Source organism: Pseudorca crassidens, chromosome 15 (genome assembly GCF_039906515.1).
Source record: "Pseudorca crassidens isolate mPseCra1 chromosome 15, mPseCra1.hap1, whole genome shotgun sequence".
In the NCBI taxonomy this organism is placed as follows: domain Eukaryota; kingdom Metazoa; phylum Chordata; class Mammalia; order Artiodactyla; family Delphinidae; genus Pseudorca; species Pseudorca crassidens.
In genome coordinates, this window is record NC_090310.1 from 70,899,717 (window position 1) to 70,915,942 (window position 16,226).

The 16,226-nt window shown below is 43.4% G+C and overlaps 1 protein-coding gene across 4 annotated transcripts in view; it reads right to left on the reverse strand.

Moving 5' to 3' along the window:
- CHD6 (chromodomain helicase DNA binding protein 6) overlaps window positions 1-16,226 on the reverse strand; it is a 210,268-nt gene that overhangs the window by 58,234 nt on the left and 135,808 nt on the right. For all 4 annotated transcript variants that reach the window (XM_067708164.1, XM_067708161.1, XM_067708163.1 and 1 more), the window contains one exon: window positions 11,546-11,741. In XM_067708164.1, the coding sequence (XP_067564265.1) occupies window positions 11,546-11,741 (196 nt within the window). The remainder of the gene's footprint in view (window positions 1-11,545; window positions 11,742-16,226) is intronic.

The window sequence follows — 16,226 nt, forward strand, 5'->3', positions numbered from 1 at the left end:
ATCATCATGATCACCACCGAAACATAACTACTGAAAACAATGTAAGGTTTACTGCCCTCCCACACTGGGATATATCCCACCAAGAATGTACGAACTCCAGTGTTTTAAATTTTAAATACACACTGGGGCTTCCCTGGTGGCACAGTGGATAAGAATCTGCCTGCCAATGCAGGAGACACAGGTTCGATCCCTGGTCCGGGAAGATCCCACATGCTGCGGAGCAACTAAGCCCGTGCACCACAACTACTGAGCCTGCGCTCTAGAGCCTGTGAGCCATAACTACTGAAGCCCGTGTGCTTAGAGCCCGTGCACCACAATGAAGAGAAGCCCCCGCTCGCCACAACTAGAGAAAGCCCGCGCACAGCAACTAAGACCCAACACAGCCAAAAGTAAATAAATTTATTAAAAAAATAAAAAATAAAAAAATAAATACACACTGGCAGATAAGTTTCTTTTTCACAGTGGCAGGATCAGCACTTTCTGTGTAATCTAGGACTGAGCAAATGTGTAAATATACTGAGGGTAACAGGAGCCAGGGTTTTCATTGCTGAAGAAGGAAGTTACAAATATGGAAAGAAGAAAAACTAGAACAACTCTGTGGCATTAGAATGGATTTGGAGGTATCAGTATTAACTCATGGTTAGATGTGCACATATGTGTATAAAACCACACAAAGACATGAATGTGTGTGCATCTGTTTACGTAGACACATGCATGTATATACACACATATACATATGAATGCATGTTATGTATATATATTCCCTGTGTGTGTATGTATGTAGTCTAGCTGTGTCCACTGAGAGGGCCTAGAAGAAATGGCATCCCAGTAGCAAAGAACATAACGAACCCTCAGATCTTGGTTTCTAAACTCCATTCTCCATAACAAGAGAGAACAAGGCATGTTAGAGAAATGATTAATTCCAGGGCCAGGGTAGTCAAAGTACAGGATGAGCCTGAAACATATCACTGTGCCGGAATATAAGGAAGTACTCAAAGAATGATGGAGACGCATCAAAATAACACCTGAAACCTACGAGGCTTCCGCTGGTTAGGTCCAGGACTATCTGAACATCAAAGTAAATATCGTATGGAATATAACCCACTGAATAAAAGAAGACCCCATGAGTACATACTGACATAAATAAACTAATGGGAGAAAAGGGAAAACTCTTCCTCAGAGTAGAAAGTAACTAAAAAATGTAGAATGACTGTTAGAAAATCACCACTTTGCAACCATAACAGTGATGGCTGATCCAGGCAAAAATAATCAAAGGAAACTAAAACCAGTGGGTGAAACTTTGATGAGGAACAGGATATTTACATAGTCTCAAAGCTTCTCTCCAAAGCTACTTAGTAATTTCAAAGGGAAAAATAGCAACTTCATAGTAGAGAAATCCGGCAGACGCCACTAACTAAGCTCAAAGTACTTATTATCAACAAATGGACATCATGTTCCTCTCGACATGACACACTGAGAAGACATATCACTTCGAGGTATCACTAAACCTGAACTCAATCCTGAGGAAACACAGACACAAAATAAGGGCCTATCTATAAGATATCTAGCCTGTACCCTTCAAAGACATCAAGGTCGTGAAAGGAAAAGAAAGATCAAGGCACTGACCCATTAAAGGAGACATGAGAACTAAACAAAGTGGGTGATCCTAGTTTGGATCTTGGGGGACTAACAACTATAAAGAATGTTGAAAGAAATGACAAAATTTGAATATGAACTATGGATTAGAGATACTATTCTTATTTCTTTATTCTGAGAACTGAACCCTGGTTATATAAGAGAACGTCCTTGCACTTAGGAAATACACACTAAGGCACTCAGGGGACAACTTACTCTCAGATGGTTCAGACAAAAAGTGGCGTGTGTGTGCGTGCACACACGTGTGTAGGTCTCTATGTACTCAGAGAGACAGGAGAGAGTTAGGGCAGAAATGATAAAGTAAATGAGGCAAAATGTTAGCAGTTGGTGAATCTGGATAAAGGGTATATTGGAGCTGCAAACTGAAATTATAACACAATGAAGATACTGAAAAATGAAATACAAACATTTGAGCATAACTCTTGGGGTTATGCTGTCCATATCATATAGAGCTAGGTTCAACTGTTTCATTTCGCTTTTGAATTTTAGGGATTGATTTTTCCCACATTAATTTAACCACAATGAAGGGAGTGGGAAAGAAAAACACTAAACCAAGTAACCTTGGAAATTGGTATTTTGATTGTATACTTTAAGACCAATGACCTAAAAAACACTTTAGTCCAATATTACGCACAAGTAAATTTTTTTGTAGAATATGGGTTAGTAATTCTGAAACTACTTTATGCATATACGAAGATCGAACAAATGAGTAAATGTACTGTGTTATGACAATGAGACCAGGCTTCTCACAGCCAGAGAAAGGAGTTATGAATTCGGAAGAGTGCAGAAGGCTAGAAGGAATCCTGTGATGTTGGACTGGAATCAGAAATCTCACTACAGATGGATAGACAGGGAATAAATACAGAGGTGTGGTACCAGTGCTTGTGTCAGTATGCACATCTGTATTTCCTAGCTCTGTCTGCTCAGAGTCTAGAACCAGTAACACTCCAGTGGCAATGGGCACACCTAGTAGCCAGACCTTGGTTTCTAAATGCCATTCTCAACTAAAAGGAACCAGGGAGCCTTGGAGGAACAGTCAGTTCCATGGATATGGCAGGAAAAATGTAACATGAACCTGAGTGTCTTGTGGTGCCAGAAAATAAGAAGTGCTCACAAACTGACAGGAGCATGTCTAAAGGACAGAGGAGCCAACCTGAAGGGCCTCCTAATGACCAAATCTGGACGGCAAAATAAACAGTGCGAGTAGTGCATTATAACCTATAACGTAAAATCGATATCCAGGAATCCATACCAATACAAATACATAAAGAAATGGGGGACAAAGGACAGCTGTTCTTTACAGTAGGACTCCAATTCCTACTGTAGAAGGAATGACTGAAATAGAAAATTACCGTTTGCCAAACACCATCGTAATAATTACTGAAGGCAAGAACCACTGATGAGTGCTAAAATTAATAGGCAAAAGTATGATAGGAAACAGGATATTTATAGCATCGCAAAATATCTCCTCCCAACATACTGACCACGTTTCAAGATAAAAATAGTAACTTTACAGTGGAGAGACCTGGCAGACACCACCTCAACCAAGTAATCAAGGTTAACATCACAAGTAATAAGACATATCGACATCATGTACCCCCTGAGAAGGATATAACATCACTTCTATGATATTCTTGCCAAAAATACATAACCTCAAATCTGATCATGAGAGAAACATCAGGCAAACACAAAGTGAGAAACAATTCTACAAAGCGGCTGGTCAGTATCCTTCCAAAGTGTCAAGGTCACGAAAGCTAAGGAAAGACAGGAGATGTCACAGATTGGAGGCGGCTAAGGAGTTGTAACTTCTAAAGGAGATGTGAAATCCTGAATTGGATCCCAGACCAGAAAAAAGAACACCGATAGAAAAATGAAGGAATTTGAACAGGGTCTATAGATCAGAGCACTGTATTGATATTAATTTCCTGGTTTCGATAATTACACTATGGTTATACAGAATGTTAACATTAAGGGAAGCGGGGCAAAGGATCCTAGAACTCTGCACTATTTTGCACCTTTTTTAAAGTTTAAAATGATTTCAGAATAAAAAGTTTTTAAAGTTTTGTTTTATAATGCTATAAAATACTTAGGATGGTTCCAAAGTCAAATATACAAAAAGGCATATTCAGAAAAACTAGCTTCTATTCGTCACTTCCCTGTTCCCTCACCGCCTCCCCCCAGGAGGTGACCATTTAAAATCTTTCCATGGCGGGGAGACATGACAGACAGACAGACAGACAGACAGCCTTTTTAGATAAATGCTAGCATACTATACATACTTTTTCCACCTTATTTTTTTTCACCCAACAATATATCCAGGAGATGACTCCATAGCGGTATGTAGAGATATTCCTCATTCTTTTATCAAAGCTGAACATACCGTTTTAGGCAGCAAGTCTCCTACTGATGGACAACTAAGTTCTTTTGTTTTTGGCTATTACAACTAGTTGCCACACCTTCTTTTACTATCTTTAGTGATTGTAAATCTTCATTATTAGGAGAAAATCTGATGGATAGCTCTGGTAAATGAAGGAAGTGATCAAGGTAAATAATATGGTTTGTGGAAACTGTAAGGCAGTAATAATATGTGCTCATTAAGTACTGACACTGATTTTCTTTGTTTTGGCTTACCTGGTGTTGAGGGCAAATTACAAGAGGGAGTTTAAGAAATATTCTGAGCAAAGGTCTAATAGAGGAGAGCTACAGACATCACTAATTTATTACCTTCTTGGAATCCATATCCCCATTTGTCCTCAATACCAGAACCCTGACTCTTATACAAGGGCAGCGATGTATTCAACTGAAACCATCTCCAGCCTCCCAGGGCTGGCGAGGTAATACAGTTCTGGACAATGAGATGTAACAGCAGTCTATCAGGGATATCTGGAAAAGTTCTGCTCTCTTGAAAAAAGTGTCACACCTTCCTTCCTTATTTTTCCTACCTGGGGTCTGAAGTATCCATCTTGGAAGCAAGAGCGTGTGAACCACACTCACTGAGGATGGGGGAGCAGAGAGACAGAAGGGACCTGGGACTCTCATGTCACCATGAAGCCACCTCACTAGTCCTGGGATACCCATGTCTGGAAAACAAACCTCTGCTGGGGCTGGGGGTGGGCAGGGGGCACTGTCACAAGCAGCTAGATGGTACCAGGAGATAAACACATTCTCTACCAAGACGACTTACCTGAAGGATAGCAGGATGAGTCCTGCCACATTTAAGAGACTCGCCATTTTACAGTCAAATCTCATATATTCCTCATTTTCCTTTTCAGAACTCACACACACAAAAATGTGGTAAAGAGAAACACTGAGAACTAAGTCAACAACTGAGGTGAAGCGCAAACAAAACACACCAGCAAAGGTATAAACATAGAACCCTTGGAGCTAGACCACCAGTAGGAGGCAGTGGTGCTACCCCTTGTCCCCAGGGCCCTCCATCCCAGGGGAAATTACAGAGCTCCAATGCTCTCCTGCATGATTTGTAGGCACCTAGTTTGTTCTGTACTTTTTAACACATTTGAGGTGAACAAAAGCCTACAAGAAACAAGTAGTCAGGTTCAGAAAAATTTTAAACAGACACAGATCCCAATGACTGTGATGGGTAGAAAGGCGGAGTCTCCAAACAGTGACAGATTTCCAACTGATTCCAGCCCTCAATTCACTGTTGTCAGGTGCAAGTCCAGAACCTTACACCACGTCTTTACAATCACGTGAAAATTAAATAGCTGGTACAAAGAACCAACATAATGTTGATTCCTCTCTTGATCCTTATATTACTCTTTCAAATTATTAGTTCTATTACATTTTAAAGGTACATTTTCTTTAATACTTTGAAATACTATTTGTACCTGAATGAAAATCTACATCATCAGAGAGGTTAAAAAATCACCTATAGTCCCTCAAGAACCCAGCCACGTCTAGCATGCTGGGACACTTCCCCAGTTCATTTTCTACACATGAGTATTTTATTTCACGTCCAGCAATTTTACATTTCTCCTGGCACACAGAAAGTCTGTATCCGCTGGCCACCTACTCATCAGAAGAGGAGTCAGGGGCTCTCAGTGCAGTATGGATCAGTGGGCACTGACTGGGAAGCTGCCCTCCCTCAACTATCTCCTTTGCAGGCCTACTTTGGAATCTGAAATTTCCAGCTCCAGATCTATCCTTTGGGGAGAGGTATCAACCCCTCTGAAAATGTAAACACCTCTGGGAAAGAACGCCGATATCTGCTCATTGCACTGTTATTTCCACTGCGTGGTTCAAAAGCCCTGAGCACTTTTCCTTCCCCGGGGCCTGGCCTGGTGTGTAGGGCTCAATAAATGTGTCATAAGTCAGTCAAGACCTGGCTGAGAATAGGAAGCAAGGAGAGGCAAGTTAACAGCATGGGAAAAGGGGGCTTTGGGCAGCAGAAAAAAGGAGCAGGGAGTGAGAAAGAGAGGACACTGAAAAGAGAGGCAGGAGAGTACTGAAAAGAAACTTGACTCACTTTATTTGGGACTGACGCTGTACTGTAAGCACCTGTCCCACCTGCCTCAGGTGCACCACCGACGCTCACCCCACTCTAAGTCGTCACACTTCTTGTTCCCTCTGTCTGGAACATTCTTCCTACTGATTTTATAACTTAAGATCCCCGTCCCCATCATTTAGGTCTCTGCTCAGATGTCACCTTTTTTGAAGAAGCCTTCCTACACCACCCTCTACATCAGGGCGTCCAATCCCCATTATTCTTATCCTGTTTCATTTCTTCGTAGTAAGTATCGCTATCTGGGACTATCTTACTTATTTTTCGTTGTTTTTTTGCCTGCCTGCTCCACTAAAATGAAAGCTTCATGAGAGCACACACACCATGGGTCTCGGTCACTGCTGTGTCTCCAACACTTTAAACGGTGCCCGGCACATTCCAGTGTTCAACAAACATAACAAACATTCACTGAACGCCTGGACCATGTAATGAAGCACTCACAAAGCCTTACTTTCTCCCAGCGAGGAAAAGTAAACTAAATAGAGTTTAGTCGTCCAAGTGCAGGCATACATTCTACCAAGCAAGAGGCGGTGCCAGCGATATGATGGCGGCAGAGGGAGTGGCAAAGGGAACCGGCACCTCTGCTTTCTTGGGGCGGAGTGTCAAGCCCCTGGCTCCTCAGGCTGGATTCCCTCCTCCCTTCCACAATCCTCGGCACAGGCAGGAGCCGCATTACCCTGTGGTTGTGCTCTCGGCTAGGACACCTGCGCCCAGGCTTCCTGAATTCTCCCTTCGGGGACAACCTTATCCACAGGAAGGACGGGACCTGTGCCGTGCTACCACTGTCACCTTGTGGCCTCTGCAAGGGTGGCACGGTACCTTGCTTTTCCCACAGGCCCACTCAGCCCTCAGAGCTGGCAGCAGTGAGAAGAGGTAAAGAGAAGAAGTAAAGAAACCAGTTTTTCACTGCTCTTTTCCCTTCTCAGGCTACGGTAAGCACCCTTTGCCATTTTTTGAACTCAGGGGTTACAGGTACTATAGAAAACCTACACAAAACCTGCTGCAGCTGACGTACCAGGACTGAATCACAGCTGTCCCTCCTGGGTGAAGGCACAGTTTGATTTTTCACACACACTGATGCTAACACAGACATGTTCAAGGTTTGAGAGAGGGTGTGGCATTTACTTGATCCTCTAGATAAGACCTCCCTAATAAAGGGAGCTAAAAATTGATTTACTAGAACGTACTGTCCTGGAACCTAAGGACCCTGTGCCTTCACTTGTCTGGAAAGGGGAGCAGAAGGATTTGGGAAGGGCTGATGGAGTAGACACGAGAGCAGGAGCCCTAGTTCTCTGTCCTCATATTTCCGGGAGGGAATGTCGGCTCCCAGGTAGGAACACAACAGTCTCTTTCGCCTCCTTCCTCTCTACTCCAAAGGAATGACTGATCTCATCAGTGAAACGGGAGATCCGGTCCGAGTTCCTATAGACTCACCCCCCCCCATCCCCTGCGGAGGGCAGAGTCCCCCCTCTGTCACTGCAGGCATACGAGGACAGCCTCTGCTCTGCAGGTGGCTGCCAGCAGTTCTCAGTGGGCAAGGTTAACTGTGGGATGAGGGTGCACAAGTGCAGGAGTCCTCGGAAGTCTAAGTCTGGCTACAGGTCAAGCTATACCATCTAATCCACCATCACAATCTATTAAAGCTGATTTTTTGATCCTTTGCACTCCTGGGTCTATTTCTTAACTGGTTCTTTTGGAGGCAAAAGGGAGAGAAATACAATTTACTGGACTCCTCAGACTCTAACGAGACCAAAGGAAACAGGATGACATCCAATGTCATCTGATTTATGAACACCTAGGTTTTAAAAACATACATATTTCTCTAGCAAGTCCTAAGCCTCTAATTCTACCCCCAAAGCACAGGAAACCCCAGCCAAAAGACCAGAAGGCTGAATGAATGAACTTTTAATAATAACAAAAAAGCACCAGAAAAGGTAACTCTGCTCTCTGACTTCCAGCTGAGTTTTCAGACAGTGCAGCTCTGTTTCCACAGCCATGGAAGCTGGCTTGTCTGCAGGCTTGCCTCAGGGACTGGGCTGAGCCCAGCCTCCCCCTAAGCAGGTTGGCTTCCCTGTCAAGGCTCGAAGGGGGTCTGCCTAGGGGTCGAGAAGCAGTGTCCTGGCACTGTCACTGCTTCCCCATGTTGTCCCGACTTCGGATAAGCACGGACTGCACCACATCTGTCCAGGCTGTTTGAGACCAGAGTGAACACTTACATGTTCTACCATCTGAACTTGACCTCCGGAGCTATGCTAAAATTCCACTAGGGTAGAGGGTAAGACCACGCTCATAATGGGACTCTCTTTTCGTGGCCCTGATGTTTATATCAGGTAGCATGTGCTTCAATCCACTCACAGATGAATGTTCTATGCCAAGCCCATTTCTAAAGGAAATACGATCATCTTGTATCAGAGTAGGAATTGTGGTTCTTCAATAACCATGAAGAACTAAAGATGACTGAAAGCTTTCACTCATTTACAAAAAGTATCAGAATACGTGCATATGTGTGAACGACTGTGTGCAAGTTAACATGACCTAACTTCCCAGCAAGGACAGTACCAGGGAGCCGCCTGGTTGAGTTTTCTGCTCTGTTAGGGATAGGAATGCATTTCGCTGATTTTCACAGCTGATTTAGCTGCAGTCCTGTGAACCACATGATGGTCTCAGCACCCTGCTCTCCAGACTCTGTCTTCTACATCACATTCACAGCACGTGGGTGAAGGGCAGATGCCAGGGAGAGTGTGCTGAGTGCGCACCATTCGGGGGGCAGTCTCCAGCTCTCGTGCTCTCCTCCCCACGCCAAGCAAGCCGAGAACCTAGCTCCGTCTCTGGGGGCAACTCAGAACAGCCCACCAATCCCACTCCCCAATAACCACAGACCCAATTCCCTGCCCGAAAATTACTCTATTCTTGCCAATTCTTTCATTCCTACCTAGTCTGGTCAGACATCTCAAAAATAAAGGAGGGTTTCCTCTTGGTTACCAAGCTGTCAATAAAAATAACCAAAAAAGCAGCCAGTCTGGAAGACCACAGGTTGAGGAATTCTAACTCTAACGTGGACCTGGGGCTGTTCACTGACATCGACACTCATTTACCTTCTGCTACGTTCTTCTACAAGTGTTCTCCACTCCTAGCTAAGTCGCCCGAATGTTCATGGTCTTTGTTTCTCCACTGAGGTTGAGCGTTAGAAGTTCAGAAACTGACTTGGCATACAGAACTCTCACACTATCCAATTTCAGTTTGGACTTTACTGCTATTCCTTTACTCATCTCCTGCTACTCCTCCAGCAGGGGCCATTCCAAAGTTGCTCCCTTCTCCCCAGACCCTAATTCTGGACAGCGCCACCCACCCCATCTGGCTGGTACAGACAAATCAATCACCTCAGAGGACTTTACCTTCTCCTTCAGGCCTGGTCATTCTCGTTCTTGCTTTTTCCATTTCTTGGCGTTTCACCTTCAATGTCTAGCCTTCACTAGGTGAAGCATGATGATTCCAAAATCTCTGCCTCTGACAGTGACCTGTCTCTAAATGCCAGCCCTATGCTTTCAGTTTTTCTCCTGAAAGTCCTTCAGGCGTGCCCAGCTAACACGGCCTCCAAACGGCCACCCGTTTCTCATACCGTCACTGGCCCAGGTTCCGAGCCTCACAGTCAGGTGAGCACTGCAAAGGAGCACAGAACTTTACAGGGGTCAAGAACTTACTACTTAAGGAACCATCTGTCTCAGGGTTGGCAAACATCTTCTATAATAGTAAATATTTTAGATGTTGTGGGCTATGAGGTCTCTGTTGCAGTACTCAACCCTGCCACTGTAACATGAAAGCACCCAGAGATAACAGGTATACAAATGGGTGTGGTTATATCCCAATGAAACTATTTTAAAAGCAGGCGGCTAGCCCGCTGGCAATAGTCTCCCACCCCCTGATCTACATCACTATCCTAATCAGGTTCTTGCTGGTGACCTGATCAAATAGTTTCTACTGATTATTATTACTTTGGCATTGACTATGTTAACTCCTTTAAAAATTGGTTATTTGAGAAAAAAAATATTGGTTATTCGTCATATCTAGCAAGTCATCTTTGACCGAAATATCCCGTCACCAGCAGAAAGGCCTGATGGGGAGCTGGCCATAGCCACTGATTTTTCAAGTTGGACGTTGAACATAGTGCCACAGAATTTGTTTTACGATGATTTTTTTTCCTGCGTTTTACCCAGCTGTCACCAACATAATAATTTAGAGCACTGGTTTTTCAACTAGTAGATTGTTTTCTTCAAACAAAATGTTATTTTGAAACTCGTTAAATGAAAAAGACAAAGCAGAATGACTCTGTGTGACATGGTAGGTAGAGAAGAAGCCCGGATACCCATCACCTTAGCTCCTTTTCTCTGCATCCCTTCCCGGCAGTATCCCCTAGGGCACCTCCTCAGTTTTGTGAAACAGCAGCCTTCCAACTTCTCTTATCAATCACCTGTATCATGAAAAAGGTTTTGAGGTCCCCAACGCTCTCTGAGCCACACACTCACACTCTTGAGTATCAGCAGATGTCCCAAGATCCAATACACACTCAGGATGAAGTTTGCTGTTAATGATAATGGATGTAAAACTGTCATCTAAAATAGCCTTCTTGACAAGTTAGAATCTTTCGGACTGACTTATTGTGCAATCTGGCTAGAATGTCACTGTTTTTACTTTCACACGGGGTTGATGAGGAATTCTGAACCAGAAGTGTTAGCTCTGTCATTTGCTTGTTTACACTTGCTTTTAAAATGTATTAGCTCCAATCTTTGCCATAATCTTTTCAAGCCACCATTATTCAGTTTGGTTAAAACGAGCAAATTTAATCTGCAAATACGCTTAACCGGGCCCACATCAACCCTACTATGCTGCATTCACTGGAGAGCAAATGAGCTACTGGGGAAGCCTCAGTCACCCCTGCCACACCAGGGAAGTTTCCTAGCCCTCTGGGTCATCTCATGTACTGTATACGACATATGACCACCTAACAGACAAAGTGAGTGAAAACGCCAGAATCAATCCGTATGTCAAGAATTAGAGAATTAGTCAAGCTTCGTATCTTTCTTTATGTCTGATGATAAACAGTAGTTCCAATCTACATTTGGAGGCTACCACTGTGAAATACCATTTGATTTGTAGTAAAAGGGAAGAACCACTTGGATTCGTGGGAAGGCTCGATATTTACTTTTTATTCAGTTGTACCCTGACCGAGGCCCTAAGCCTGCCACCTGGCCGAAGCCATAGCAATAGCATGGAGCATGGCAGACACTCTCTATAGCTAAGCCGGGCCCTGTCATGATGTTCTTGGATTCAGGGACAGCTAAGGCAAACAGCAATCATCCTAACGGTTACCTGCAAGTCATTTTGTGGGTTCCAGTCTGAATCAAATATGATGCAGGTATCGGCAGCTGTGAGATTGATCCCCAGGCCTCCCGCTCGGGTGCACAGAAGAAAGACAAAGCGGTCTGAGTCTGGCTTACAGAACCGGTCGATGGCTGCCTGGCGCAGGTTTCCCCGTACTCGCCCATCAATTCGCTCATAGGTGTATCTGAGGGGACCCAAACGAACGAAAGCCCAGGTGTTAATCATGACTTCAGTGGAGAACAAGAAACAACGCAGGAAGCTGTTGACTAACGGCCTTAAACCCGTCACTTCTAAATATGGACCTAATGTCAGAGGTCTAAAAGGAATCCCCCCTCTACATATGCAGCAGGGCAGACACCTAAAACTGCACTGCAATATGTCCCCCTCTCTCAAAACAAACGAAAACCAAATCAAAACAAAAAACCAGCCAAACTACGGAGGACTAGAGGAACTGTAAACATAAAATATCAATCCCCACTGCCCAGGCAAACTTACTCTCAAGTGTTTCCCAATTTTCTTGCACTGAATCTAATCATAAGACCAGGAAAAGCAAATAAAAGCCTCAACCATCTACTTTCAGTAGAACTCGTAACACGGAATCAGAGTGCGAATCAGGCTCCATCTGCTTTTGGATGGACTGAAAATGGGAAGCAGACTGGATGGACAGGCAGTCTTTTCATGTCTGGGTTGGTCATTTCTATCCTAACAGTTCCTCAAAGCTTCAGAGGTAGAAAGCAAAACCTCCAGGTTTGTAGCTGAAACCAAGGTCTTCTGGGCAGCATATTGCCAAGCAAGTAGGAAGAAATCACAGGAAAGGTTTCTGAGCTGTGTCAGGTTGGAAAGAAGCCAGGAGAATCTTTAGAGGAAAATAAAGTGAGGAAGCAAAGCTGAATATCATTAAGAAGGCATATACCTGTGTAGAAAGTTAAGAATTAAGGGTGGAAAGCATGGTGAGGAGAAGGTAAAAGGAAAGAGAGTAGGAAATTAAACTGCTATGGGAGCCTATTAGCATCTGTCCATCCAATTAGAAAACACAGAAGGTTTGTTTATGATGGAGATCATGTAATCAGCACAGAATTAAAACATAGTACCAATCTGGATAGCTGCTTAGTCTTATTTATTTCTTATTTACCCCTTGACAATGAACAAATTAATATGGGGATGCTACCCTGGGCCCAATTTTGACCAACAAGCAAGAACTGGTTGGTAAAGTATATGTAATAGGAACCATGTGAGAAAAGGACGACATCCTAGACCCCACGATAGTCAAGAACATGAATCCTGACAAAAACCTTCTCAGCAGCCCAGAATCTGGGAAATCAGATCTCTAAAAATTCAGATAAACAATTGGTAAGAGACTAAGGATAGATCCTCTAGGGGTAGATGACTCTGGCGGGGAGTGGCTCTAGATAACTAAATTGGGCAACATAATCCTGACTTCCTCGAGTAAAAGGAAAATCCACGTGAGAAATCACCCAAGGAAATACAGGTAGAGAAAGCAGACCAATTCAGGCTCAGAAGGGACACGTACAAAGCAAAGACCCAAGTCCAAAAAGACTGTCTTCTTTTTACAAAGCTAGAGTGCACCCACATCTGGAATTACAGGTGCAGATTCTTCCTTTCTTCTTTTTTAATGCAATAAACTTAAGAATAATACGTGAGACTACAGTAGCAAATAAAAGCAGTGGTGGTTACAGGATTGTCATGAAGGCAGACTAAGAAGATTTTGTCCTAAGCTAAAAGCTAAGGGTCATAGGTTGAATTCTATACAACTATGAAGCAGTCAGATAAAATTATCATCTTTATTAATATCAGCCACAGCAACAATATTAGCAGTAAGCTCCTAAGTGCCAAGCTCTGTGCCAGGCACTGCGATATGTGATACATGCTTTATATGCATCATCACATTTACTTCTGGCAATAATCCTGTGAGGCAGTTCCCCATTTTACACTTGAGAAAACATCAAGAACAAAAACCACCACCACCACCACCACCACCACCACGACCACCACCACCACCACCACCACCACCACCACCAGCCTCACAAGCGAAATAACTTGCTTAGTCACCCAGCTGGTAAGTGAGATCCATTTGACTCAAAAGTCCACACTCTTAACCAGTTTGCTGTATGGCCTTCACATTGTACCCTATATTTCAATGCAGTAGGAAGATTTCCCTAAAAACTTAAAAGACAAAAATAAAGGTAAGTAAGAGACTCTGGTGAACTTGGAAAACCTGTAACTCTATCGGAAGGTTAAGAAGAGAAACTACAGATATCCAAAATGACTGCGATGAATCAATGCACCTAGGAACTGAACCGAGTTACTCGTACGTTTGGCCACGTATGTGATGCAGTGGAAGAGGCACAGGATTTGGAGTCAGAAGACAGGGCTGAGATTCAATTAAATGATAGCTGCCACTACCCCACCCTCACACACGTGAACAATTAGTGCTGCAGGCATACAGGACTCAATGTTCTTTGACAAGACACCCCTAAACCAGCAGAGAGGAGCCAGATGCCCACAGATCTGAGGTGGGGAATGAGCATACTGTTAAGGAGGAGGAGAAACCAATAAATAGAGATGATATAGCTCGGCAATCACCTAGGGAAAGAAATTCCCATAAAATTGGATAGTGTTTGGCCATCTATGATAGAACACAGTTTTAGAAATTGGGCAGGATGATTAGAACGTTAATTCTCATTTCTATCACTCAGTTTTGAGGGACTGCTCTCGAAGAACACAAAACTAAAATAAAAAGCCGGTGATCTGAGAGTTCAATTAAATTGTTCCTCACTCCCCTCACTCCTGAGCCAGATCCTTTGGCCATGCCCTCACCCCTGTATGAGCACGGCATGAAATTAAATGGGAACAAAACCAAACTGACAGCTGGCGTGACAACAAGGCTCAAGAACAAAGAAAATCTTGAAGGCTAGTAAATCTGAGTGAGGAAATCAGACATCATTAAATTTTCGCACCAGACATCAGTGCAGCAATTAACCCTTTGTGTCAACTGCATTCTGAACAAAATCCCTAGGAGCTGATGTGGTCGATCAAACTGTAATTCTGAGTCGCTGCCGAATATCAACAAGAAGCAGGTGGCACTCTGGAAAACCTCTGGGTACTCGGGGGGTGGGGGCGGGGGTGGTGGTGGTGGAAATGACACGTTTTTGGCACAACAGGAAATGTTTACCTCAGAAGGCCTGAAGGGAAATGAACAACCTCATCTCCCAGCAATAACCAGCTGGAGAACATAAAGAGTGAAAAAAACACACAAAAACCTGCCGTTCGTGACTGCCATAAACATATAAAATACTTACAATTAACCTTAATAAGAAATAAGCAGGAGTTGGCAATAGGGGTCATGTCGGTTTGGTCACCATGTCCCTAACACCTATAGAGGTCTCAGCACAAGGTTGGTACCTTATAAATATTTACCAAATCAACAGTGTATACAGAAGACCTGAGTAAGTGCAGTGAATATCATGTTCTTCAATTCTGCAAAGACGTCAATTCTACCCTACTACGTGTGTAAAAGCCAATCAAAATCCCAACAAATGGATATAGGTACACATAGATAAATACAGATATGTAAATATATAATTTTTTTTTCTGTAGTGAGGACTGGAGTAGTCAGGGATATATTAAAAAATAATAATTCTGGGGACTTCCCTGGTGGCGCAGTGGTTAAGAATCTGCCTGCCAAGGCAGGGGACACGGGTTCAAGCCCTGGTCTGGGAAGATCCAACATGCCACGGAGCAACTAAGCCCGTGTGCCACAACTACTGAGCCTGCGCCCTAGAGCCTGCGAGCCACAGCTACTGAAGCCCACGCACCACAACTACTGAAGCTGGCACACCTAGAGCCTGTGCTCTGCAACAAGAGAAGCCACCGCAATGAGAAGCCCGCACACCACAACGGAGAGTAGCCCTCGCTCACCACAATTAGAGAAAGCCTGCACACAGCAACGAAGATCCAATGCAGCCAAAAATAAATAAATAAATTTATAAAAAAAGAAAAGAATAATTCTGAACAATTCTGAAGTTCATCTGTAATAATATATGAGCAAAGGAATAGAAATATTGATCAAAAGATAGAAAGGGGGCTTCCCTGGTGGCACAGTGGTTGAGAGTCTGCCTGCTGATGCAGGGGACATGGGTTCGTGCCCCGGTCTGGGAAGATCCCACATGCTGCGGAGCAGCTGGGCCCGTGAGCCCAGAGCCTGTGCTCCGCAACAGGAGAGGCCACAACAGTGAGAGGCCCGTGTACAGCAAGAAAAAAAAAAGAATAGAAAGGTTACATACACACCCAGCAAACATCTCAATATATTTTATGCATACTGTCTTATATGAATGGGGGAAAAGATGGACTATTTAATAAACAAACAATCAAAAATATTTGGGAATAAATTAAATTAGACCCCCATTATACGCCCTCTACCAAAATTGCAGAAGGACTGAAGACTGAAATATAAAAAATAAATCAAAGAAGTCCAATTAAAGATTATGAATTATCATGTACATTTAATTCTTTTATCTCCTCAAATGTCTAGAAAAATGATAGGTAAAGGGATTTTTTAAAAAATGCATAATAATGCCTTCCCCCCAATAAACCTACAAACAGAACAGGAGAAAATTCTGGGACTTGGAAAGTAAACCAAGTGATATTT